This window comes from Mauremys reevesii, linkage group 16 (genome assembly GCF_016161935.1).
Source record: "Mauremys reevesii isolate NIE-2019 linkage group 16, ASM1616193v1, whole genome shotgun sequence".
Taxonomy (NCBI): Eukaryota; Metazoa; Chordata; order Testudines; family Geoemydidae; genus Mauremys; species Mauremys reevesii.
This window is the reverse complement of record NC_052638.1, coordinates 25,568,310-25,596,001: the sequence shown is the minus strand read 5'-3', so window position 1 is coordinate 25,596,001 and position 27,692 is coordinate 25,568,310. Positions and strand designations below refer to the sequence as shown.

Below are 27,692 nucleotides of genomic sequence, written 5' to 3'. Positions count from 1 at the left end.
AGTAAGATTGATGTATTATGTTAAATAGCCAGTGTGTGCTGGAACAGCTGGGAGCCAGGTAAGGAAACCCTTGTCTCTGACTAGCCTTTGGTGGATTTAAGGTCCATGCTACTATTCCTTTGACAATAGCTGTGTATTATTTAACTAACAATAGATTCAGCACAATCTCTCTTGAAACTGATCCCCCAATTACATGTCATTTAAAATAATGAGCCTTTAGTCTCTTGTGTCAATGGATTTGTGCATTTAAAGGGACACACTGCAGTCTGGGCACTTCTCTAGTCGAGTAAAGCAAGCGCATTGACTGCTGTTAGAAAGGTCCCTATGCAAACAAATCACTTTTCAACCCTTTCGTAGTGGGTTTAATTATTTTAAACTAGAAGAAATTGGAGAGCACATTGTTAGTGCATAAGTGCACAACTCATGATATTGTCTTGCCTGAGTCTGGAGTGTGTGGTTGGGGTTTTTTTAAGTCTGAAATACTAACTTTTTGGCACTATAATTTAAATAGCTAGATGAGTGACCAGCTCAGGAACCTCCAAGTGCTGTGTCCTAGCAGCAGAATCTTCAGCTGCCAAGGGTGCATATCTCGAAGTACCAAGGCCTGTGATGAACACCACACAGAATTAATGAAACGCTGTCCAGCCTTGCTTACTGGAGGAGAGGTGGCAGGCAATGCACAGGTAAGAGACCACTCAGATGCTTAGGCTCCAGTTTTTGTGATACAGAGAACAATGGCAGATGGTGGAAAAGGAAAAGGACAAAAATAAACATTTTTGGGTGTGGGGAGTAATTATAGCTAGACTGCCAGGTCTTGTGCTTAATTCCTTTCTGAGTCACATGTTAGATCATCAGCTTGGATGGGAAAAGGCATGATATGATATAAGAACCTCAGGCAAAAAGAATGGAGTATGCCTTTGTCTATGTATGTAACGCAGAGAGAGCTCTTTTCAGTAATGATGGGACTCATCGAACAAAGATTCTACATAGATTAAATATGTGATCCTTCCTGGTCCATGACTGGAGCTCCTAAGTGCTTCTGCAATACACACAATATAATAATACTGCTTTTTAAATGACAAGGTGGGCAGTGGGGAGAGGAGGGAACTTTGCCTTGCAATTGTCTTCAGAATTAGAGTAATGAGTTTCACAACCAACATGACTATAAAGGGCCTATTTCTCATTTTACATCAGTGTAATTCAGTTGACTTCAATAGGGTTAGTATTGATTTACACTGGCTCAGAATCAGAACCACCGAGTGTAGCGTTAAAAGGAAATGTTTGGAAACAGACTCTATAATTTTCCAGTAAATGCTAAGAGTCTGGAATCTTTGCACAAATCATGGCATTCTGCAGGGGAAACTGCCCTTCCATGATTTGGCTATAGCTTTACTTGAGATATGGAACATGTTTCCAAAACTTACTGAGGCCAACTACAACTATGAAAATGTGTAATGAGGGCTGTAGTATACTTGCCTCAGATACCTGGCTATGTGTCTTATCTGTTTGCTGCAACTATACAGGATACACAGTACAGTGGTTATTCTGTGCCACCCACATCTTGAGAAGAGTTGTGTCAACAATACTGTAATGAGCATTAATGTTAAAAAAGATGGAAATTTCACCCTCAGTACAAGCAGAGGAAGAGTGGCACCCTTAAGACTGTTCTCTCTTTTAAGGGCTCAGCCATTTTGAAGGCTACACAATTGTCCTCAAAACACATGCACTTTTGAGACCTTTAAAAAATTCTGTAGTAAAAAACCAATTCTGTGTCAGCACATTCAACGCAATACAATGGACCTTTGGGTAATTACTGCAAGGTTGCCTTGATTAACAAAGTAAGAGGAAGCACATCTATAGCAACAGAACCAAATTTCATTTTTAGAAGTTTTTGGTGCTTGCTACAATAGTCAACTTAAATATAAGACATTCCACTCCCGAAAAACTTAATGCCCAGTGGATTTAATAACTCACAACACTTGCCTTGGCAAAACTCTGCTTTTTTTTTAACCTGGTTGTTCCATACTAAAGAAATGGAAAATAAGTTACATATTCACGGAAGTAAAAATAGCAAATATAGCTTTGAAGAATCATACTGTGTATCTTTCTTAAACTTAGTGTGCAATTGGACTGAATTCTGGGTTGTGCAAAAGTATTGAATGTTCAGTTCTGAAATAAAAAGCTAGATTTCATTCACAAGAATACAAGGATTTACATGTTTTTATAGATTATCATTTATAGCAGAGTAGTACTCAAAGGTCCCTGGGGATGCATTTTACAAAGTGAATAGAAAGTGTAAATGTAATGTAAGCCCACTTTAATACCCCCTTACACTGCCAGAGCAACGTAAAGTGGACTTACTGTCATTTAGAATCAGGCCTCAAGTAGTTAGAAGCTGGCAAGAGAATGCCACCACAGGTCAACCATAGCAATGTGGGCGGGGGGGCGGGGAGGAGGCTTTTCTGCCTGAACCATTTCTCAGAAAATACAACTAAAGTGAATAACTTCAGCATTTGTGGCTTTTCCATTGCGTAGGCACAAATAACCAGGAAATACTCCCAAGGCACCTTTTCCCACTGATTTGTTTTCATAATAGCATTAATATGCTGGCTCCAGTGCAGTTTCCAGGAATGTGGATGTTGAACTTAAACTCTAGAAGCTTTTCTGAGTGAGACTTCAGACCAAGCTGGTTTTTGGACAATTGTTGGACATGCCTTAATTAACTGAATAAAAGCGTTTTTAATAGAAGATAGATGAGAAATGGGGACAGGCTCCCTGTGACTCTTCAGAAAATTACTGCTAATCACCAGTGGAGAGCTTATGATCTAAATATATACCAGAAATAAGTCCAGCTCCCACTACAGCAGAGACCTCCAATGGCCTTCTTGCCAGCAGTTTGAGTTGAACAACCCTATTTTATGTAAATCGCTACCATTCTACTCCTAGTCTGACACTGACTTGCTGCAGGACAACAGGCTAATAATCCTAGCGTTCTCTCCACAAGTACTGAGCATCTGTGGATCATGTAAAGTTCATGTGGTGGAAGCCAATGGGAATGGAGCTGATCAACACCTATTAAAAAAAAAAACAGGCCCTGAATCTCTCTGCCTCACTCTCCTAATTTATAGCAAGGGATACTGATCCACCTTTGTAAATAGCTTTGGATTCCCTTAAAAGCTCCATTACAGACTCCTTCCAACTATGGATGTTGTCTTTACATTTAGATTATATGAAAATAAGTCGGCCAGTTTCTTGAATACATTCAGGAAAAGATAAAAGGTGAAAATGTGGCTAAACTGCTCCAAGGACACCATAATGAGCTACTAATGTACAAATAAGGTTAGCTGAAAAGGATTCTACTCAGACCATTTGTGGCCTAGCCTGTCCCTGCCGGCAGTGATCCTCATTAGAATATGCAAGGAAGTCATGGGTATAAGGTAGAGGCTCCACCTGGGCCCCAATATGCTGTTGCTTCTATTAAGCATGAGGACAAAGAAGAGGCAGCAGGATCTAGGCTCTGAGGCAAAACATTTTTATTAGCTTCTGTTATTTCAGCCCTACTTACTTAAGCTGTGACTAGAACCAGAAAATTTCTTTCTGTAAAAGCCTTCCATGAACTAGGACAAGCTGTAAAAGTCTCTCTTGGTTGATGACCTTTGCAGTAAAAGTTTAAACTCAAAATGGATTTTTTGCAAGTTTTATTTTCTAACTTAGCATCTAACCAAGATCTTACCCAAGTTCTCCTCCTAAATACATACGCAATACACATAATCATACTACAAAGTCAAGTATGGAAACACGTAGTGTAGGAGGGAAATAAAAATAAGGTAATAGTTCACTAGCCAGACACACGGGTTATATGTAACGCACATACCATAAATGGAACATTTAAAAATGAAAATAAATTAAGGTTACATCAAAGTTCCTGCTTCACTTTTCTAGTTTAACTCCTCGGTATAATACATACTGCTGCATTATGGGTCACAGTAAGGGACTTATCAAATTTAAGAAAAAAACATTGTTAGAGAGAAACTGTTTCAAAAAAATAAAACAAGATTCAAGATACTCCTTTGCATGGCAATGGTGTCTATAGGAAAGTCTGCTGCATCAGTTATTCAAACTAAGGGCATTTCTTTTTAAAATTACTTTGGATTTCTGCAGGATATCAGTTGCTAAACTAAACAGCCATATAACTGGTATTGTATGGTAGTAAGGATCAAGTAATCTACATTGTGATTGAACAGATGTTCTGCATTAGCCCTTTCATTAGTCAAGGTGCGCGTGTTACTCTCATCCTGATACCTGCATCTTGGCAGCAGCGTGATTCTAATAAGCAATTATTTTACAGAACTTAAACATTTTCAGGAGACCAAAACATGATGCTGTAAGGACCCAAAGTCACCATCTGAATAATGCTAGCATGTTGAACACAGGCTTAAAGGGGTTATAAAAATAAGATGTCGTTCTACTTTACCTCCTATACATGATGCTTCCGGACAGCCATTTACAGGTTGTGAGCCAATTTTCTGTGTATGTCAGTCATAATACATTACAATTTCTCACAAAGAATGTAGTAGTCTTTAGAAAACATTAGTAAGCACCCTGGCTCACCATTACTAGGCACTGTTAGTAGGCACTCCCAGTTAACTATGACTATGGCCTGGTCTACACTACGCGTTTAAACCGATTTTAGAAGCATTAAACCGATTTAACACCACACCCGTCCACACTAAGAGGCCCTTTATATCGATATAAAGGGCTCTTTAAACCGGTTTCTGTACTCCTCCCCAACGAGAGGAGTAGCGCTAATATCGGTATTACCATATCGGATTAGGGTTAGTGTGGCTGCAAATCGACAGTATTGGCCTCCGGGCGGTATCCCACAGTGCACCACTGTGACCGCTCTGGACAGCAATCTGAACTCGGATGCAGTGGCCAGGTAGACAGGAAAAGCCCCGCGAACTTTTGAATATCATTTCCTGTTTGCCCAGCGTGGAGCTCCAATCAGCACGGGTGGCGATGCAGTCCCAAATCCAAAAAGAGCTCCAGCATGGACCGTACGGATGTGATCGCTGTATGGGCAGACAAATCTGTTCTATCAGAGCTCCGTTACAGAAGACGAAATTCCAAAGCATTTTAAAAAAATCTCCAGACAGAGGCCACAGCAGGGACTCAGCACACTGCTGCATGACAAGCATAACGGAAAGCCAAAGAATCAAATGGACGCTCATGGAGGGAGGGAAGGAGGGACGGGGGACTGAGGACTCAAGCTATCCCACAGTTCCTGCAGTCTCAGAAAAGCATTTGCATTCTTGGACGAGCTCCCAATGCCTGTAGGGTCAAATACATTGTCCGGGGTGGTTCAGGGCATAGCTCGTCAATTTACCCCCACCCCCAGAAGGAAAAGGGAAAAAAATCGTCTCTTGACTTTTTTTAAATGTCACCCTATGTCTACTGCATGCTGCTGGTAGACACGATGCTGCGGCAGTGAACTGCAGCATCCTCTCCCCCCCTCCCTGGTGGCAGATGGTACAATATGACTGCTATCCATCGTCATCACCAGCCTGGTGGCAGACGGTACAGTGCAGAAGGACTGGTATCCGTCCTCGTCGTCAGCCCGTGAGTGCTCCTGGCTGGCCTCAGGTGAGGTTGGCCGGGGGCGCCTGGGTAAAAATAGGAATGACTCCCGGTCATTCCCAGTAGATGGTACAGAATGGCTGGTAACCGTCTTCATCATAGCAACTGGGGGCTGAGCTCCATCAGCCCCCGCCCTTCATGTGTAAAGAAAAGATTCTGTACTGCCTGGACTATCATAGCAGCGGGATGCTGGGCTCCTCTCCCCCACACTGCTTAATGTCCTGTCTGGACTATCATAGCAGCTGGAGGTTGCCTTCCCCTCATTTTATCTCACTAACAAGTCACTGTTTCTTATTCCTGCATTCCTTATTACTTCATCACACAAATGGGGGGACACTGCAATGGTAGCCCAGGAAGGCTGGGGGAGGAGGGAAGCAACAGGTGGGGTTAACTATGAATAACCTGTGAATGGCATACAGCTCATCATTTCTGCGGGATCTGACACGGAGCGGCTGTGCTCTCTGGTTCTCTAGTACACTTGCCCCATATTCTAGGCAGGACTGATTCTATTTTTAGATACCATAAAGGAGGGATTGACTTGGGGAGTCATTCCCATTTTTGTCTTTTGCTACCCCGGCCAACCTCAGCCAGGGGCACCCTGACAGCAGCAGACAGTACAGTACAGAAGGACTGATAACCGTCATCTCATTGCCAATTTACAATGGCAGCAGACGGTACAGAACGACTGACAACCATCTCTGCTATCATGCAAAAGCAAATGAATGCTGCTGTATCGCCTCTGTCAGCGGCATCCAGTACACATACGGTGACAGTGACAAAAGGCAAAACAGGCTCCTTGGTTGCCATGCTATGGCGTCTGCCAGGGCAATCCAGAGAAAAAAGGCGCAAAATGATTGTCTGCTGTTGCTTTCCCAGAGGAAAGAATGACTGACGACATTTACCCAGAACCACCCGTGACAATGATTTTTGCCCCATCAGGCACTGGGATCTCAACCCAGAATTCGAAGGGGTGGGGGAGACTGCAGGAACTATGGGATAGCTACGGAATAGCTACCCACAGTGCAACACTCCAGAAATCGATGCTAGCCTCGGACCGTGAACGCACACCACCGAATTAATGTGCTTAGTGTGGCCGCATGCACTCTACTTTATACAATCTGTTTTACTAAACTGGTTTATGTAAAATCGGAATAATCCCGTAGTGTAGACATACCCTAAGAGAGATCTACATTATCTTGGATAGGGCTTGTTCTACACATTTGAAGTAGCCCACCAAATTAGAAAACAAATTTCTGCCCTGGCCTTTGAAGTTTTGTAATACACAATGTAGAAAAGATTGCTTAAGAAATACATTTTAAAGGGTACTGAACAGATATTTCATCTATTTATCCATCAGTATTGCAGTAAAACCTCCCAGCTGTACTCCTTACCATATGCAAAATATAAGATGGTGAATGTACATTGCTGTAGAAATCCAATTCACTGACATTAGGCTCCTCGTTTTGTCCATTTAGATCATTTTTACTTGTTTAACCAAACCTTTCAGAGCAGAAAATATTGAACACTTTAAAACATACTCAAAACAGTTTACATTTTATTTGTATCAAATCTTCAGTGTTAAACCTAAAAGGAGAAAAAATACCCACAAAATGATCTTTAAAAAGCTAGAACAGCATTCCTTCTCTGTACTGAATGAGTAGTGCAGAGAGGGCTGCACCTCTAATGTTCAGTCCACGAGGTTATGAAGTTTGAAGATTGTGTCTACTGTCCGGTGTTATCTGGGTTTGTGGTGGTGTTTTCAGTGCCAATAGGTTGCACATTGTCTGCAAGATTGTGTGCATGCTCAAGAAACAAGTCTTTAAGTACACTAAGCTCCTTTGTCAAGAGCTTAATTTTTGCCTCCAAACGTTCATTTTCTTCTTTCAGCTGGTTGACCCTCTGCAGCGTATCTTGTGCTTTCTGCTTGCTTTTTAACCGGCTCTTTTTCACCGCCATGTTGTTGCGCTCTCTGCGTTGGCGATATTCATCACTGTTTCTATCCACAGAGGAATTCTTTTTGCCCTGTTTGCTTGGAGCCACGGCTTTGCCTCCACCACCAGGACTAACTGGCACCAGCTGAGGAACCTGTTGCAAACCACTTGTGTGTGCTTGTGTGTGAATCACACTTATACCGTTTGCTTCTGTAGTGGTGTTCTGCTGTGATGTTTTGCTCATTTGGACAGACTCTCCTTTAACACCACAATATGATTTGTTAGAGATGGTGAAAAACTGTTAATAACTTCTTTAATATGTTGCCAGCAAATCTTCACATGGATTAAGTGCAAGTTGAACCTAACAGAAAAATAAATTCTGTGAAACATTTAAAATGCCATGTTCAGCTATGATCTTATACCTCACTAGCATTAGTGCTGGTACACTACTGCTGGCACATCTATCTGGTAGTAACAGTTTATTATGCTGAAAACAGAGAAACTGCCATTATTGAGCTATTTCAGAAGTCTCATTGAATCATTTGGGTTGGAAGGGATTGTTAGTGGGTCATCTAGTCAACCTCCCGATATTATGCTTGGATGAATTCAGTTATTCCAAAACCATCCCTGATGTCTAGCCACCCTTGAATAGCTCCAGTTTCATAACCCCAATCTTGGCAACGCGTTTTACTGTCTAACTTTTCCTCCAATTATATAGTTCCTCTTAATTTTCAGACTGAATTTTCACTGCTGCAGCTTAAACCTATTAATAGTCTGACTCTTGACCTAACAGTCATTGTTGATCCTTGACCTCTTTAGACTACCCCTTCCTGTACATACATGTAGACAAGTTTCGAATTAATCTCCTTTTCTCTAGGCTGAATAAGTCTTACAGTATTTTCCAAACCTTTTATCTGCCCTCTTTTTAACTTGTTTCACTTGGGTCTGGTTTTTTTAAGCTATGATGCCCCAATTAAGGCCTAACAATGCTAAATCGAGTGGAATAACTACTTCATTTAAGGTAGAAAAATATTTTCTATGTGTTTAAACTACAAAGTTGGTTCATGTTTGTTCTGTCTGAATGTATGCTTTCCGATATAAAGTGTTCCCATTTCAGTTCACAATACTGTGACAAAATGAAGTAGCAGCCAAAATGATTGATGAGAAAGTGTTAGCTTAACATGCTAATTGTTCTTTAAGGAGACTAAGTAGCCCTGCAAATAAATACTTACAATATATTCTTGATCACAAACTGTCATGAAGGGTATCATTGTATTTATAGTAGTTATGGCCAAGAAGGTCCAAAGTCCCTATTTTCTGACACTTTTATAACTTTCCAAACAAATTACCCTTTGAGCTAGAATTTCTCTGCTTCTCCTCAGAACAAAAGTGATTTTTTTATATATAAGAAATGTGTAAGATGGTCTTTTAGCAATGAATCAAGTTACTATAAGTAAAGATGAAAAAACTTTCAAGCTTGTCAATAACTTAGGGCCCTGATTCTGCAAATAGTTAACAAGGTGCTTAAGTGTATACACCATTAACTTCAATCAGAGCAAAGTTAGCCTAAAAGAAAACCAACTTTATAACAATGCACTGTGTATAACTGGAGCATCGTGCATTGAAATACACAGCTGCATTTAGTTGAATGATTATGCATTCAAATAAATGCAAGTAGCATTAAGGTAACAATCTGTACAGTGAGGCCAGAGCTTGAAGACTGTGATGTCACCAGAAACTTAGACAGTATTAAAGTACTGGTTTCCTAATCGATACTGTCTTCTTTTATTAAATGGTTCCATTAAGAAAATTCTGTCCTACTTCCTGTTCTCTGACTTCCACTTTAGAGAGAGAGAGACCAGCACAGATGCCTGAAAAATCTGTAAGTCACGCATATACAATCTCACACATCATTTACCACCTCACTCACCTTGTCTCGCTAATATCCTGGGACGGACAGGGTTACAACTACACTACATTTTCAAGCATTGTTTTTAAATGTACGTATGAATTCTACTGTTTCCAAATCAAAACTCTATTCACAAAAAGTTGCAAATTTCTCTACTGTATCCTCTAGACCCTTCATAAAACAACCCAGGACATGAAAAGTGAAAGCAAGTAAGAGATAAGTATCACAATCAGTTGTACCCAGCAAAGAGGCAGGATGTATAGCCGATGCGTGAGAAATCCAGGCAAACCAGGAATGTACAAGCTGCACACATACCATGTGAAGGCTATGACAGATAGTCACATTAAGAGAACTACCTCAACCACAGACAAACTGAGGCAACTGAGCCTGCAAACACAAGTTGTATATTTAAAAAACAGATGGGACCCACAAGTACTGACAGGTCAAAAACAGGATTGATTTCGCTTCATGTTGGATTAAGGGAAAATACCTAATTTGCATAAAATGACCCTGCACTGACAAGACCTGATTGTTTAGAGCATAGCACAATAGATGGATTATCTGACTCCTGCACACAGATAACAGATCAACACAGATGGTTGTAAACGAGACACTGAGCTTATTAATGTCTGCTGCAAGAGCAAAGACAAATGTATATCTTCAGGGTTATGGTCAGTCTATACGGAGGACAATTCCTATTGTGGGGTCCCTGTTTTTTCTTAGCTGGCTTCATTCAGTCACTAGCAATTCATATGTGTCAATTTTCACATAAGGAAATGAAGGTGACATGCAACTTCACACCAATATAAAGGAAGGAGTCATTTGAGAATTCCTGTCTTTTACTGACTCGGATAATAATTATAATATTTAGCTCTTGTACGGTACTTCTCATCCATTGATCTCAAAGCACTTTATAAAAGGATGTCAGTATTATTATCCCCATTTTACAGGTGGGGGAACTGAGGCACAGAAAAGGAAAATGACATGCCTAAGGTATCCCAGGTCTCCTAAGTTACCTTCCCAAATAATATTCTGAAGCTCTAACACTCTCAGAATTTTATCTCTCTCAAACAGACCCCATGTGAACCTTCTAATTACAGTCAATTTATGTAACTTTTGTTATGTTGCTCGTTTGGGACATAGCCTATCCTAGCACCCAGGTACATTACTCCAAGACCCTCATTAACTATGTTTAGGCAAGTCCAGTTAGATAACATGTTAGTAATAGAACTTTCAGTAACTGCTTTTTGTCCTTTTCAGGATTCTGAAGAGGAGGTAGGACCCAGACAGCCCATGCCCAACAAGCACCCCCCCCTTGACAAGTCTCTTCATGTTGCCAAATCTCATGTGTTTTTGTTTTCCTACTGTAAGTATTTAATGTGATTTTTAGCATTAGTTTGGGGGAAGGAGGAAAAGACCAATTTTCCTCCCTCTTCAAATGGTTTTTTAAATGTTCTTAGACTGTGGCACCTTCCAACTTCAGATAGTAATCGTAGGTTACCACCAGCTGATGGCTGTTTAGTGGTTTAAGTGCAGCTCTTGCCAGAGAGATGTCCACATCACAAAAAACTCCACCTTAGTTGGCACCAATTGTCCTTGCAGCCCTTTACTCCTCTGCAAAGACTATCAAACCAACTATTTTGTCCTAAAAGATCTGTCCAGTTCAGAGTGCAGCACTGTTGGCTGGCAGTGCTGGGAAGTCTGCACTGCTGCTGCCTGTACTGCACCTATTCTGAAACAGAGGACTCTGATCTCCCAGGCTGTCTCTCTACCATTTTCTACAAGCAGAGATTTCACAGGAAATAACTCTTTAATAAGCAATTTGAACAACTGTGTAGTAGATATGTAGTAATAGCTCAGTGAGCGTTGTTGTAGGTCCACAGGCATCAGCTAGTAAGCACCCAATTTCAGTAGAACCCTGAACATTATCCAGTGGAGACCACAATGCAAATGCCTGCAGTTTAAGCAAATCCCCTAGCAAAATGTAATCATTTTTTCAGCTACCAGCAGGGTATGTGAATGTGTATATTGCTTTAAGTGTAAGAGATTGTTTGGTGTTTGTGAGGATGCAACTACACTCAGTGATACTAAGGAGTACAGTAAGTACTGATTGTAAACAGTTTAGGCTCTAAATATGAATTACCGTATATACTCGTTCATTAGCCCGTTCGTTTATAAGCCAACCCCGCAAAATGGATAGGTAAAAATAGCAAAAACTGTATGACCCTTTCATAAGCCAACCCTATATTTCCGGGGTTGGAAAACTTTGGCTCCTGGGCCCATCAGGGTAAGCCACTGGCGGGTTGGGACGTTTTGTTTACCAGGAGCATTCACAGGCATGGAGCCCCTCAGCTCTCAGTGGCCGCAGTTTTCCGTTTCCAGCCAATGGGAGCTGCGGGAAGTGGCGCCACTTGCAGATGCTCCAGGTAAACAAAACGACAATGTATTATATATTCAATTCAATGATTCCATAAAGTTTAAAATCATCAAATTTTGGTGTAGACCCGTTTATAAGCTGACTCTCGCTCTTTGATGCGTCACGTTGTTACCAAAAATATTCAGCTTATGAATGAGTCTATACGGTACTTAAATCAGATAAGGAATGCGACTTTAAAAAAATAATAAAACAGGTGCTCACTCTTCTAACTCCCAATAAGCATTCAACTAGAATACAAAGATCTGACTTCAATGATCCTAGTCATATTAATTTTCTTAGAAGCAGAGGAAAAGGGGTAAATTATATTTGTCACACTAGAGAACAAATATTCCTCCCTTCGCCTAAGCTTATAAGATACTGTTATAAATAGTAGAGGGTAATACATTAACCCTTTCAAAGTCCTTAAGAGTGTCCCTTTATAAGTCAATATATACTGTTTTGGAAGATTCTATTATGGCTGTTTAGATTTTATGAGATAACAAACAAAATGTTAATTTGGCTCATTTTTTAAGTAACAATTCTTACCACTTGTTCAGCACTTCATATATTAGTTTTGTTCCTTGCCTATTTTCTGAGAGGTGAGACAGAGTTGACTATGATCATCTAGGTAGAATGCCTTTAGTGTATAATTTTACATCAACTCTCTTGTTTATACTACCCAAATAGTAACTGAACCTGAAAGGTGCTGAGTATTTCTAATTTCCTTCCGACATCAGTGGGACTGTTCTTGAGCTAAAACCGCAGGATTGTACTCAGTCCAGATAATGGTGTATAAATGACAACAGAATAAAGCTCCAACCTACATTTCCTGTACACCTCAGTTAAAGGCTCAATCCTGCAAGGTGCTAAGCACTCTCAACTCACAGAACCAATACTGCTCAGAACAGGGCCCTAAATCCACTACCCACTAACTGCTGTCACAAAAAAGATCAAAAGAAAATATTCCTCTTCCATGCTTTCCTCGATAGCTCAACTTTTTGTGTGTGTCATAAGAAAACTGTGTAATAAAAAAATATAATGACAACATCTAATTATGAAGAAATGTAACTAAGTACTTCAAATGTCTTAAATATAATAAAATAAAAATCATACAGGAGCTGTCATCTTATCAGTTTTGTGGTGTAGGACAAGATACAGGAATTAGTCTGATTCTCAGAAGTTATGGGAAAGGCACAAAGTTTCAAACTTGCAAAGTAATTTCAACTCTGGTTTTAAAATATATTGATTACTTTAATAGTTAACCAATTTTAAAACAAGTCTTTTACTTCATCTTTGACCCATTTTTTTTTAAATTGTGTCTAATTGTTGTTCCAACCAATATGGAATAATTTTGCATTTAAAAGTTTTAAGGAATTTTGATAAGGCATTTCCTGACACCTTTCAGAATTGAACACCTAAAGCAAAGTCAGGTATATTCAATGCAAATAAGTTATTTTTTAAAATATTTATGTGGGGATACGAAGGTTTGTCTGGGAACAACAAAGGTTTTATGAAAATACTCAAAATGTGAAGAGTCCAAAAGAGGAAAAATGTATATACCCATTTTTAAAAGGCTCTGTATTTTAATTCAAGATCATTATTAGCTCCCTAAAATCTTGAAAAATCTGAACTGCAGATTTCCTGGGTTCTTTTGGCAAAGAGGAGGACATCACACGTACCATAAACAAAGGACAATGTCAAATGAAGGTGTGTACATACTTACCAACAACTTCATAAGATTATTAAAATTCAGTTTACTTTTCAATATTTTCCTCTGGCTCAGTCAATAGTCAATTTCATTTTCATTTACAGTCAGTTTCATTTTCAAGTTCCCAACATGCAAGTTGTAAACAATACAGGGGACTTTTTAAAAAAATTAACTCTTTAGTTTACACACTTTGAAATTTTTTTCAACTTACAAAAACATTTAAAAAGCTTCCAATGATCTAAATTTCTAGCTGCATGACTCATGCCCCTGTAAAAGTGTCCCTCAGAAGAACTACCCTATTCTAACACCATATTTTCATCCCTTTTATCCATGTTACTTGTGATGTTGATGAAGAAAAACCAGAAGTCTGAAGCTCAGAATTCTCAGGATCTTAACGAGGTAATTTTGCTGAAATACAGCAGTACATACGTTTTCAAATAGCCATATACAGTTTTCCCCTTTGGGAACCCTACAAAAAAAGTTGTAATGTTTTGACAAAACCATCGCTCTTCACCTTTAATTCCCAAGTCTCTACTACCATTTTAAACTATGAAAACCTTAAAAACATAATAGAATTTTAAAAGTACCTTTTTCCCCCCACATACAAGATACTTTTTAAAAACTGCTTTTTTGTTTTTAAGGTTATCTTTGACTTCCCTTTTGACCTGCATAGTGCTGTTTACAACACTGGTTCCTGCCAGGAAGTTAGACTAGTACAGTACCCAACAGGAAAGGAGGGCTTCATTCTGAACCCTGAGGATTATATTCTTATTCGGAAACTATTTTGATCTCTAAGGTATTAAAAGAAAAGCTGAAGGAATCACTTAACATAGTAGCTAATATAGCCAGTTATGCATAAATATGGATAGTAAATATTTTTATTAACATGCTGTGCTCCTAGCCCACCTTGTGATGTCTTTGAGTGACTGGATCTTCCATTTCCAAAGGCTCAATAAAAGCTTGTGTACAGCAACTATAAATTTTGCAAACAAATAAACTTTCTGGAGAAAATATTCGACTTTGTGCTCTAGGCCCCAATCATCCTCTTACTGTTGATCCCTATGCCAGTATTTACTCTTGTCCTAGCATGAGGGTGTGTGTCTGTGGCTTTCCCTCGCTCTCCCCCCACCTTTCTCTGACTGCTGCCCCACGGGGTTGGGAGGGAGATGGGCGCTCTGTGTGTGTCTGTCCCGCCCCCATCAGGAAGCAGGTGTGGTGGGGGATTCGGGGAGCAGAGCCCGGGCTCCCTCCTCCGTGCCAAGCATGACTTCATCCCAGCGGGGAGGAGAGTTGCCTGGAGATTGCATCATACGCTCTCCACGCGCAACACCGAGGAAAGTCCCGGCCCCCCACACCCCTCACTCGCCCTTCTCTGTCTACCTCTCCACGACCCCCTACAGAGCCCCGCCCCGTACCACCTCCACAGCGCCTGCCCCATTGAGACCCCCCCCATCGACCAGAACTCCCAGCCACCCCTACAGAACCCGCCCCATTGAGACCCCCCCCACACCGACCAGAACTCCCAGCCATCCCTACAGAGTCCGCCCCATTGAGACCCCACGTACCCACACCGACCCTGCCTCCACCCCATACCGACCCTACAGACCCCGCCCCACTGCCCAGCCCCCACACATGCCCACCCCTTCAGACCCCGCCCCACTGACCAGACCCCCACATACCCACCCCACATCTCCAGCAGACCCCGCCCCACCCGCCAACTCTCCCCAGACCCCCGTAACCTCCCACAACTCTCCTATAGCCCCCCTCCCCCCTTCCTCTACAGCAGCCACCGCTTCCTCCCGCGCCGCTTCGGCCTGTGGCCGGTGTAACCCCCCACCCCCCCTAGGGTACCGCGCCTGGCCGGCTCCCCCTCACCAGGGCCGGGAGGAGGGGTCTGTGCGCGCGGCGGGGCGGCCCCGCGCCTCACCTGGCCCGGGGATCGAGACCGGTATCGATCAGGGAGGGGGGCGCGGGCTGGGCCCGAGTCTCTTTCTTTAAACTGGTGAGTGAAGGCGAGCGGCGATTGCGAAACCCTTCTCCTTCGGCCCAGCGTCCTAGCCAATCAGAGGCCGGCCTGCCGCAGGGATGATGCAATAGCCGCCCCGATTGGCAGTCCCCAGAGCCAATCAGACACCCGCTTCTCTTAAAGAGAGAGGTGCTGTTTTTGTGGGGTTGGTAAACCCCCTGGAGCTGGGCACTGGCCTCTCCCTCCACACTCCCATCCCGCCCATACCCTGGGGAGCGCTTTTCCCTCGGGTGGGGGAGAGCTGATACCCCAATAGCCCCCCCCTCGACACTGGGAGGAAAAACCTATTATCCCAATAGCCCCTCACCCACACACTGCCTGACACGGGGGGGGGGGGGAGCTGTTATCCCAATACCCCCCCCCCTCACTGCCTGAGTCTCGGTGGGGGGTGTCTAGAAGGGGCTCCTAGCAGAAAACTCTATCTTTACAAAGATAAGCTATGTTTATATAACAAACTGGCCTAAAGAAGCCATGGACCAGGGGAAATGGGCAAGCCAGCAGCCCCCATTTCTTGAAGATCCTTCTGTGGCTGTTTCTAGCATCTGTTTTAGGTTCTGATCTCATTTTTATGAACCAAAAGTATCAGTAGATATTGGACAATCTATTTGATATTAAATCCCAGTTTATTTGTTGCACCCTTCCTGCAGTATCTCCACGATCTCGGAGAGCTGCATGTCATTTCCCACTCAGCAGCTGCAGTTAGATAAGATTGTAAGATGTTAATTAAAGGCCTGGGGAACATTCTAATCAACATAAAGCAAAAAATATTACCCCCACCCCCCAAAGGCAATGACTTGTATGTTTTGGTGTACATACCATGTCTGCCTACATGCATTACTCCTGGGGGCATTCTGTGCCAAAAAAATAAAAATTCTGTGCACAATATTTTAAAATTCTGCAAATTTTATTTGTCAAAATAACACTATATAATCACACCAGTTTCAATTATTTTGGTAATTTATTTCAAAATACATGTCATCAAGTATGTCTGTAACAATAGGGACATAAAAATTTCCCCAGGAGTAGAGAAACCCCTATGACAACCCAGTTCCTGTTTCTCTGCCTCCCTCCCCCCACACCAGAGCCCAACCGCAGGCCCCCGCTCCCCCTTGCCCAGACACGCGTGTCTCCCCCGAGCCCAGGGATCCAGAGGGAGAAACAGCTTGATGCACGCCACCCTCTCCTTCCCTCCGGGTGTAATGGGTACTGCAACTGCCCGGAACCCTATTGCGGTCCCTCCCCCCCCCCCCCCCCCCGCAGTCTTCCATGTGTAAGCTGGTCTCTGCAGAGTCCAATGGTCCCTAGTGGCAGCTAGCAACACTGCAGCCCATTTCTGTGGAGGAAAGGAAATTCTGCACACACGTTAATTTCTGCAAAATTCTGCATTGCGCAGTGGAGCAGATTTGCCCCAGGAGTAATTCATATCTGCCACACTGCTTTCCTGAAAGCAAACTAGTCTGGCCTCAGTCAGGAGAAATTTTAGTGACAACAATGAGAGAAAACCAAGCTAACATCATTGCTCTTCTGAACTGGGCAACAGGTGAGCTCCCTCTTAGCACTGTATAAGAGGAACTTGGTTATTTCTCAAATGTAGATTCAGCTTCTTGGGCTGAAAGTGAAAAAATGTCATCCAGCGCCTCTCTGGAAATGTCTTTCCCACTAACAGCCTCTTGTGTCAAAGAAAGATGGCGTTCTTACCCATGTTCCTATCAAAATCCCATGACCAAACAGTAAGATTTCTGTTTAACCACTACCCCAGTCTCAGAGGTGGGGGGGGTCTTGCGGGGTAAGCATTTTTACCGTCTCCTCCAATTCACACACACACACACACAAAGCCTCAGACAGTGTGTGGGGGCTATAGAGGTAACAGCTTTTATACCCCCAGAAACAGCCCAGATATCCTGAATACTGTGCACACAAATATATATGTGCTTATTTGTGTATCTAATTTGCATATGCATTATTGTAATTCTGGCTATTTGTATCCACAATCATAGGCAATGCATGCAGCAATTCTGAAAACTTAGGCCTATATGTTAATTTTTTTATGTTTCTTGCATCTATGAAACATTGAGTTTTGACCAAATTTAGGTGTTCAAGTGCACGTGTAAACCAAGAACTATCCTGCATGCAAAAATCTGTGTAATATGATTTATTGTCCCTATACCTGTCTGCACAGTGTTTTGATATACACAAAGGAAATGTGCTAGTAATAGCATTTGTATGCACAATTGCAATATTCATTGGCACAAAGATAATAATTTGGTTTTGCCAGATAAATAAAAGATTTTGGGCCTCTGGTCTTGTGTCTTTTTTTTAAGCTTTGTAGAAAGAAAACATATCTTGAGGAAGAATTCTAAGGATTAGTCTGGACAAATTACTCAGTTCACTGCTACCTGGGACTATTTCCTCACCAATCGCTAAACATTTGTTTTAACATCTTCAACTTCAATTTTGTTCTTTCCCCAGTTGAAACTGTTTGATGTTTTTCTCTAATGGTATCTTCAACCTGCAGCTTTTCACTAGTGATTTAATTCATATTACAGCAACGGTATAAACAGCAATTCAAGGTAAATATGGAACAGTAGCCATGCCCTAATAATACTTGAATAATGTGTGCTTCTAATATGCCTTCCTGGGACCTCAAATTGTGCCTTACATTCATTAATCCTCATAAGGGAAATTTGAGGAAAGTAAAATTTAGACTAAACTCATCATTTTAGGATCCAGTCCTGCCAACATTTAACCACATACATAACCATATTCATATGAGTAGTGTACAATGCTAACAACTCAATGGAACTACTCATGAATAAAGTTACATGCATGCTTAAGTGTTTGCTGGATAAACTCCTCATTTTAGTGAGAACAAGACTGAGCCTTCAGGAAATAGAGAAAACTGAAGAAATCTTCCAACTAATAGTGAAAGAAAATTGATGAATGCTGTCTAGATATGCCGCTTATGTGCACACCTTAACAACTTACCGCCAGGTAACTGGTCCATGTGCAATAATTCTTGAATTCAAGTGTCACCAAAACTACCAAATCCCTGCTAGGATAGAATCCTTTCCAATTTGTTTGGTTCTAGGTGGGCTCCCATAGCAATGTTCCAGTTATAATATTGTGCATATTGTAATAATATATATAGTTATATTAAAGTGCAGGTACCATTACTTAAAGAGCCATACTCTCCCTTAAGCCTTACAAACACTTGTAAGAAGGTTCACCACCTATCACCTAGAGTGTGAAAACTATTTTGTCCTTATTTTAATAATTTTGATTTTTTGTGTGATCCCAGTTTTATGCTCATTATTTGTAATTTCTTCTGCAAATGTTTTTGTTCATAAAGAAAAACAGTATGTGCCTTAATTTTTCCTTACATTTTCAGATCTAATGAATCTGCATTTAGCAATTTGTCTTTAGTCTTGCATATTTCTGTTAAAATTTTACTTTCATGCTGGCTTTTTCATAAATAGAATGTTAATACCAGGTCACAAGATGCATATTTTTTTCTCTAGTCTAACACACACTTTCTTGAGATAAGACAAGAATGCAGTTAGGACACGTGATTTTGATATTATTGTGAAATTTATTATATAAGAGTCAATATGTTCAAACCTGGGTGCCTAAAGTTAGGTACCTAATATCTGGCCTGATTTTTCAGGAGTGCTGAGCAAGCATAAATCCCAGTGACGTCAACCGAGGCTATAGATGCTCAACACCTATGAATATCAGGGAACTTATATTTAAACAGCTGAATATTGATACAGGAGTCTAATTTGGAGCACTCGGCTTTGAAAAATTTGAATCAAGTTCCTCTGTATCCCCTTCTTCCATATTCTCTAAGAACAGCTTAATCTGGAAGAAAGATATATGTGCATCACATTGCTCATAGGTGCCTAAATTTCTAGGCCATTCTGAGACTGCCTTATCTAAAGAGGAGAAGACTGCCATGTTCTAGCAAGGTTTTAAACTGAATATCAAACTGTGGCTGCCTTTAAACTCTTTCCAGTTTTGCCTTAGATAACTAGGGGCCCGATTCTGCTCCTATTAAAATCATTGACGGTTTTGCTGTTGATTTCAGCCCTAGCTAATTTTACCTCAGTATTTATAGTGTGCACTATGCTTAGTTATCTAAGGCAAATAAAAAGGGTGGTTTTTTTAAGTGGACAGGGATAAATAATAGGTTTCTCACTGCCATCTGTTATGTTCCCATTCCTACAATGTGACAGGAGAGGCGAGGCTGAAGAGCTACATATGGGGGAAAAATGAAGTAGCTACATGGCCTGAAAGAAAAATACTATGTATCACAGGTACACGTGATTTAAATGAGACTCAATAGACCCAAAACAAGTCTGAACAAGAATAAGTGGCAGGCACCTGGGAATAAAAGGTGAATTCTCAAGTACCCAGGCTTAGTAACTGCCACACCTGTCCTATATTCCCAAAAGCAGGGCTGCAAGGATTGAGATAGCTTAGTATTTGAATCCATAGGGCCATGGCTCTTTTCCAAGGTGTGATTAGCCACTGCACGAAAATCCCCACCCATAATTACTAGGGCATTCATAGTATTTGTCATGGGGAGTATTTTAATGAAGAATTTTTTGATTCATATACACCTGATATAAAACAGTGTTAATGGTTTTAGGGATAAATCTTCAGTCGGTTTAAAAGCTTCTTGGTGGATCAGAACAACTTGAACAAGGTAGCTATAAAAACAGTAATGAAATATGAGAGGCCTAGATCAGTTTATTCTGGTTCAGTCCCTTGCTGTAGGAAGGAGGAGGGCAAATACTCCTTAATTCTTGATTACTATTCTCCATAGCATCAATGGTTTTATTGTACCCCTGCAATGATCTTTAAAATAACTCACAACCCCAATATTCAGCTACTTAAAAGAGGGGAAAAAGAAATCACAATCTAGTCACCCCCGGGGGTAGCCTGCCTGATTGTTTAGCCCCCCCAAAAAGGAAAATTAGTTATTTATACTTGACTGAAACAAATTATACAGGAGGGAAATTTGAGAAAGCGTATTGTGAATAGTAGAAAATCTGTGATTGTGCTCAGTCCTGCTGCTGTTGCTAATGTCAACCGGAGTTTTGCTTTTGATTTCAGTGGGAGCAAGATCAGGACTTTTGTTAACCACATGGTACGTTTCCTCTCCAGCAAAGAAAATGTAAGTAACTTCATATCTTTATATAAGAACGAGAGGGAGCGCAAGAGTTCAGTCCTGTTCCAACCGAAGTAAATATCAAAACTCATTGATTTAATTAGGAGCCAGGTCCCCATTTTTGAGCCTTTTGAAATGGAAACAAGTTCTAAAATGACTGAGGAATGCAACTACGTGTGACTCCCTTGATTTTGTGTGCTGTCTGTCATGCCATCAGGGCGGCTCCAGGCACCAGCGCAGCAAGCGCGTGCCTGAGGCGGCAAGTCGTGGTGGGTGGCCCGGCGGTCGCTGTGAGGACGGCAGTTAGGCAGCCTTCGGCAGCGTTTCTGCAGGAGGTCCACCGGTCCCGCGGCTTTGGCGGCAATTTGGGGGCGGGTATGCCAAAGGCGCGGGACCAGCAGATCACCCACAGAAATGCCACCAAATCCAAGTGACCAGCGGATGCCGCCGAAGGCCGCCTGACTGCCATGCTTGGGGCGGCAAAAAACATAGAGCTGCCCCTGCATGCCAACGCTTTCCTCAGTAAAATGAGGCTAGTACACTAAAACATGCAGCCATTTGAATGTCTCTGTCACACAAGTAAGTGTCCCCCATGAGTACTCATCTGTTTTTCCTACACGTTATAGATGGGTGCATAAGGAGGCAGATGGTCCCTAGTCTGATTTTGTGATCTGTAGCAGACACCAACTATTATCCCATCTTGTGCTTTATCTGTAGGACATTGATCCATAAGCATTCAAGATCATTTTCTTCTAAGTTATCAGTAACTCAGAAAGAGGTAATGCTGTTTTTGACCTAGTGACAATCCCCCTTTCCCTTTGCTTATTCAATCCTTCGTAAATAGGTTATGACCATTGATTTTTAACATTTTAATCATACACATCATCCCACCAAGTTTCAATAATACCTAGTAGATTGAATTTATGGTCATAAATGAGAAATTTCAGTTCCTCTTGTTTGTTACCCAGACTCCTAGTGTTGGAGTATAGGAAATTCAAGAGTTTCTTCTCTTCATGTCCTTTGGTTCCTTGATTAATTTTGTTCTCAGCATCTCATTTTTGTGCTGAGTGCTCCTATCTTCCCTCTTTTTTTTTACCCTCCTATTTTGTATTAGTTTAGCTCCCTCCTGATTACTCTAGCCAAACTGTTCCCGAGGAGATCAATCCCACCCCTTCTACCGAGGTGGAGGCATCCAACCTATACAGTTCCCTCTCCCCAGGGAAAGTGGCCCAATTAGGGTGACCAGACAGCAAGTGTAAAAAATCGGGACAGGGGCTGGGGGGTAATAGGAGCCTATATAAGAAAAAGACCCAAAAATCGGGATAGTCCCTATAAAATCAGGACATCTGGTCACCCTAGCCCCAATGTTTCACTAAACCAAATCCCTTCATCTTAGACTGCTTACCTGGACAGTGGGTTCATTTCTAGAATCTTCTGCTTTTTGTCTTCCTTTGCATGTGGGACAGGAAAGAGCTCAGAGACTTGGACAGTCTTCTTCTTCAGCACACTTCTGAGTTCCCTGAAGTTAACTACTATCTGCGATGTAGTGTCATTAGTGCCAATATGAACAATCACCAAAGGTCCTTGTGCATCAGCTTTAGAAGCCTATCCAATCTTAGAGTGACATCGTGTGTCTTGGTTCCAGGAAGACAGCATACCTTTCTGTTGTCTTCCTGTCCCTTGAAGAATGTTCTTTTGATTTCTCTGAGTAGTGACTCTACAACAGGGATCATCTGTCTTCCTTAGATGATTGGCAAACTCTTTGCGGGAAAGCTTGATTTTCTTACAGGTTGGGCCAAGCTGCCATCCACGTGTGTCCTGATTTATGTTGCTTAATCATATTAAAGGACAGTTGATCAGAGTCATCAGTACATACATACTATGGCCATCCGTTAGCAATGGCTTTATTTCTAGGCGTGATATTCTCAATAGTATGGAAATACCCAGAAAGCTCTCAGATAATCCATGCTATAGCAGTATTGGTATCTGAGCTCTGGGAAAAGCTATAGCATATGTGTTTGTGCTTTTAGATGCACTGAATTCCACACACTAGAAGTTTCAAATAGATACCAGATCCTCAACATAGAAACTTCAGAAGATACCCCTCAAGATCCATGCAAATAACTGATATTTTTTGTTTCTGGAAGTTAAGAAATTATCATTTTTATTGACCCAAAATTAATCTTTTTTTAATTTTTGGTGAACCAAAAAGTTAAAATATTTAATTCCCATCCCTGTTTTATTTCAATTTTGAGCGTTTTTAATATTTTTTTAAAATAATAAAATTCAACTAAATTTTAAAAAGTCATTTTGAATAAAAAACAAATCATTTCAAAACTAAAAGTTTAGACTTTTTTTCAGAATTTTTTTCTTCTGACACAAACAATTTGGCAGAATGGACACAAATTCACAAAACTTTTTCATATTGCCAAATCTGCATTCCGCCCCGCTGCCCCGCCAAAAAAAAAAATGTTTTGGATGAAAGATTTCACCAAGCTCTAATCTTGGACTGTATCTGGCCTGGGTAAATTAATTTCAAGATCAGAAAGAGTTCAAGTAGTTCTACTATAAAGTGAAATGCTTAGGATGCTGTATCGATGCGATTCTGGCGGGACCCAACTGAGAGTGCCAATTCGGGATAAATCGCTTAACACAGGGCAGTTACAGCCCAAGGCTGGGGTTTTTCCACCTCTAAGGCAAACCAAACCAGCCAGACAAAGAAGACTTTGGTCTCACCCCACTGGCTAACCACAAGTCACACAAGCAATTCCCTTAGACACTCCAGTTTCCCAGTGTCCCCACCAGTGCCACTCATTATGGGGACAAATGGTTATGAAAACCAGTACCCCAATAAAGAAAAAAGGGTTTTCTAGATCCCAAAGAATCAAGCCCCAGACCCAGGTCAATATACAAATCAGATCTTACCCACAAATCACGCTGTTGCCAATCCTTTAGAATCTAAAATCTAAAGGTTTATTCATAAAAGGAAAAAGATATAGATGAGAGCTAGAATTGGTTAAATGGAATCAATTACATACAGTAATGGCAAAGTTCTTAGTTCAGGCTTGTAGCAGTGATGGAATAAACTGCAGGTTCAAATCAAGTGTCTGGAGTACATCCCCCGCTGGGATGGGTCATTCAGTCCTTTGTTCAGAGCTTCAGTTTGTAGCAAAGTCCCTCCAGAGGTAAGAAGCAGGATTGAAGACAAGATGGAGATGAGGCATCAGCCTTTTAGTCTTGTCCAGGTGTAGGAACACTTCTTTGTTCTTAACTGTGGAAAATTACAGCAAAATGGAGTTTGCAGTCCCATGGGCAAGTTCCTGCATACTTTGCTGAGTTACAAGGCTTCTCAATGGGTCAACTGAATAGCTGATGGTCCTTAATGGGCCATCAAGCAGGCTAGGCAGACTAACACCAACTTGTCTGGGGTGTCACCCAGAAGCACAGCACAAGTTTGAAATACAGACAGTACAGAGCCAATATTCATAACTTCAACTACAAAATGACACATGCATACAGACAGCATAATCATAACCAGCAACCCATAACCTGGTCTTAGACACCTCATTTGACCCCCTTTATGCAAGATTCGGTGCCACTACAGGACTTTGGTTGCAACCATGTTCTATATGGTCCCAGATTATATCAATAATGTCACAGATGCACATTTGCATGTCACTGCCCAGAATCCTCTTCCAGCTCAAAGTTGTTTCATTGCAGTGCAGCTGCTTGAGCTTTAGGAGATAATACAAGGTTTGCACCCTGCTTGTGCTACACAGTTATTTTCTGTGTTCTTTGCAAGCCAGATTTGGGGTAGGCAGCAACAACTTTTGCTCTCTAGGTCATTCCTAAGTGTGTGTCAAAATCTGTAATAAATTGTTTTCCTTTAGGATAATATTATAATTATCTAGTTACATTGTAAACCATTGTAATACTTGTCCTAACACCCTGGGCACCCAAAGAACTTTGCGGCTTGATTCTTTTCCAGGATGCATGGACACATGTTGCTTATCTACTAGAATCATCTGCTGAGCTTGCATGGGCTTGCATGTGTGGCATCCATTGTTATGAAATGCACAATGATGTGCACCTGCATAACTAAGATAGGAATCTTGGCCTCAGACTACAGTATTATAGAAATTCCAAGCTTGGTTAACCAAACATCTGTGTATTTATTTTTATCCGTTCATAAATGATTAAATTCATTCCTATGCAATGGGTCCAGAAAAGGTCTATGCACCATTTAGGTCCTAGTTAAGCCCTATCTTAACTACTTAAGAGGGATTTAAATGGTTCAGATACAGCACACAGAACTTAAAACATGTTACATTGATTCTTTTTATAACAGTGCAGCTCAAACACGCATATTATTATATCTGTGTCTGATTAGGAATTTTGCCTGCATAAAATATTAGAGGGGTAGCCTGTATCCACAAAAACAACAAGGAGTTTGATGGCACCTTAAAGACTAACAGATTTATTTGGAGGTGTTTTTTTTTGCAGGATGGGAACTGTATTCTGTGAATGTAGGCTTTTTGACTTATAAACAGACTGATTTTTACAAGTGTTTATTTGTTTAAAATTAAGAACATATTTCAGCTCATGGGCTATCCATAAACTATTTGCTTCAGCTATGTATTTGGTTGTTCACTATTCAGCATGTTAATTGATCACCTAAGTCACATGTTATTGTTTCTACTCCTTGGTCGGACGATTGAATGTTTTATCAGAGCGATTTCAATATTGCTTTGTGAGCCCTTCCAACATGAGACTTTATATAAACACATTTGTACAACAATTCATTAGATTTTTACTTTCTGAAACATTCTTGCAAGCAAAAACCACTCATGAATGTTCCTGGAAAACAAACAAAATGGTTGTGAATTGCCTCTAGATAAAAATGGAGAACTTGTTTAATGTGTGATGGAAAATACTTTTTTGGAGCATTCACTCAATGCTACTAATAAAAAGAAATGGAAATTGTGTGCTGGTCCAAGTTACTCCATTTGATATGTTAATTTATATTTTACAACAACATTCTGGAATTTCTTCTTTGCATCTCTGCCTGAGTTTCTGCACTTCTATGGAACCATGATTCATTCAGGAGAAATTAATGGTCATCTGACTCAGCCTGGTTTGTGATTAACTGTTACTGCACCCAAAATAAGATAAAGATTTGGTGTAGTTAGAACATAATATTCCAGTTCAAATAAAAAAAATGTAAATGTAAAGATCTTATGGACTTACTGCTTGGTTTGTAACTTCTCTGTATTTTTATTAACAAAGGTCAATGCGGAGCATTACTGTGCATATTTAATATGCCTTGGAAGACTTGGAGGAAGGGGAGGAGGTCTGCTGCTTGGGAGTGTCAGGTTGGTTTGTTATGTTTTCTGGCCTTTTGAATTTAAATTGAAAATGAAGGGGACTTTCCTACACAACTAGAAAATGTTTCTGTGGGAGAGGATGCTATCTCCTTGGCTTGCTGTCTAGTTCCCTGGTCAGTCTTGAGTACAGCCCTGATGTTGCTACATTAACATGAATGAAAATTTCAGCATAATGCTTAATGGAAGAACTGTGTTTCAGCAGTCTCATCAATGTAAGTGTAAGGAATTATTTGTAGGAGAGAGTCAAGGAAATTCCTTCCTCAAAAGTACCAGTGTCTGTTGCTTATCTCCAAATCTCCAATGGCTTTCAAGCCAGAGAATGTACTTCTTCTTTTCTATTTATGTATTTTTCTGTTGTTTCCCTTACACTTGCTAAATATATTACAACACACTATTACTTTGACCATCAACATTTGGGATGTTTGTGTGATTTCATGCATAGACACACCTAGGAATTTCAGAAAACACCCTATTGGCTCCTACTTTCTCTGGATTCCTTCAAACTTTTCATTACACTTAGGGGGTCAAAGCCTGTTTAGTTTATTCCTGTTGGTAATCCCTTTGAAGTCAATAAGATAATTTGCCTAAGGTAAAGTAAGCAGAATTTGGTGCAGCATTGAGGTTAAGCTTTCAGATGTAAAATGTCGTCTGACTTTAACAATTTATTCTATAGTGGTTAGTATCTAGAGTGATTAAAACCTGATTATTTTTTTTAACTTGCGACAAGTCAGGGCCTGATCTTGCTGCCACTAAAGTCAATGGCATATTCTTTATGGCTTTAATAGAAGCAGGATTAGACCATAGCTGTGTTGTCTTTATCTTACTGTGACTAAAAGTCAAATCCCAGAAGCATTCTTATATGCAGTGTTTGCAGGATCAGGACTTAAAAATATCAGCTATGGGAGAGTGCTAACATGCTACAGTAATTCAGGAAAGCATGTAAAATAAATAGAAAACACAATGTACAAAAATGCAATGTGATCAGATTCTTGACCTGACTATATCATGGGCCTGATCCTACAGTCCTCACTCAGCCAAACTCCCACTGAAGTTAGCAGCCAGACACACTGCACCAGAGGAATGGGAAAGGCATCCTGATTGGAGAGTTTACAGTCACTTTCTGGTAAACTGTAATCTGCTATTTGGTTTCCTGTAACAACCTCCTCCCTGGAAAGAGGATTTTAGTGGGTATAGAGAGGAGAGTTTTGGCTACACGTTAGGGAATATATTTTGTGAAAGGACATGTGCATAATTAAATAATTGCAGGCAGAGCTGTCCCGTCCATAGGATGGACCAGGGCAACCCTCCTGGGGCCCCGCGCTTTGGGGGCCCCCATGCTTCGGGATGCAGGGTCCAGGGTGGCCTGTGGGGGGTAGTAGGTTAGCTCCTGGCTTTGCTCATGGGAGGGGGCGGAAGCCAGAAAGAGGCGGGGTGGGGGCTTGGGGAAGAGGTGGAATGGGGGCGGGGCAGGGGCAGGAAGAGGCAGGGCCTGGGCCAGAGCGGGGGGGTTG

At 41.1% G+C, this 27,692-nt stretch overlaps 1 protein-coding gene and 1 long non-coding RNA gene across 5 annotated transcripts; one reads left to right on the top strand and one right to left on the bottom strand.

Annotated features, from left to right (window-relative positions):
• The first annotated feature begins 439 nt into the window (after nt 1-439).
• On the top strand, nt 440-10,046 carry LOC120384455. The gene is made up of 3 exons (XR_005588895.1): nt 440-683; nt 8,528-8,589; nt 9,646-10,046. It is a non-coding gene; the product is annotated as an uncharacterized LOC120384455 (long non-coding RNA).
• CEBPG (CCAAT enhancer binding protein gamma) lies at nt 7,173-15,653 on the bottom strand. 4 transcript variants are annotated; one of them, XM_039503188.1, is made up of 3 exons: nt 15,529-15,653; nt 14,508-14,574; nt 7,173-7,929 (listed from the first exon to the last, which is right to left on the bottom strand). In XM_039503188.1, the coding sequence occupies exon 3, from the start codon at nt 7,810-7,812 to the stop codon at nt 7,360-7,362; it is 453 nt and encodes a 150-aa protein (XP_039359122.1). In that variant the 5' UTR covers nt 7,813-7,929; nt 14,508-14,574; nt 15,529-15,653; the 3' UTR covers nt 7,173-7,359. The 4 variants fall into 4 exon arrangements, with proteins under 4 accessions (XP_039359122.1, XP_039359123.1, XP_039359121.1 ...); XM_039503189.1 differs by having other exon boundaries at nt 15,477-15,649; XM_039503187.1 differs by lacking the exon at nt 14,508-14,574.
• Nucleotides 15,654-27,692: the final 12,039 nt, after the last annotated feature.

Coding starts and splice junctions, on each gene's coding strand:
- CEBPG (XM_039503188.1), bottom strand. CDS start 7,812: ATGAGCAAAACATCACAGCAGAACACCACTACAGAAGCAAACGGTATA.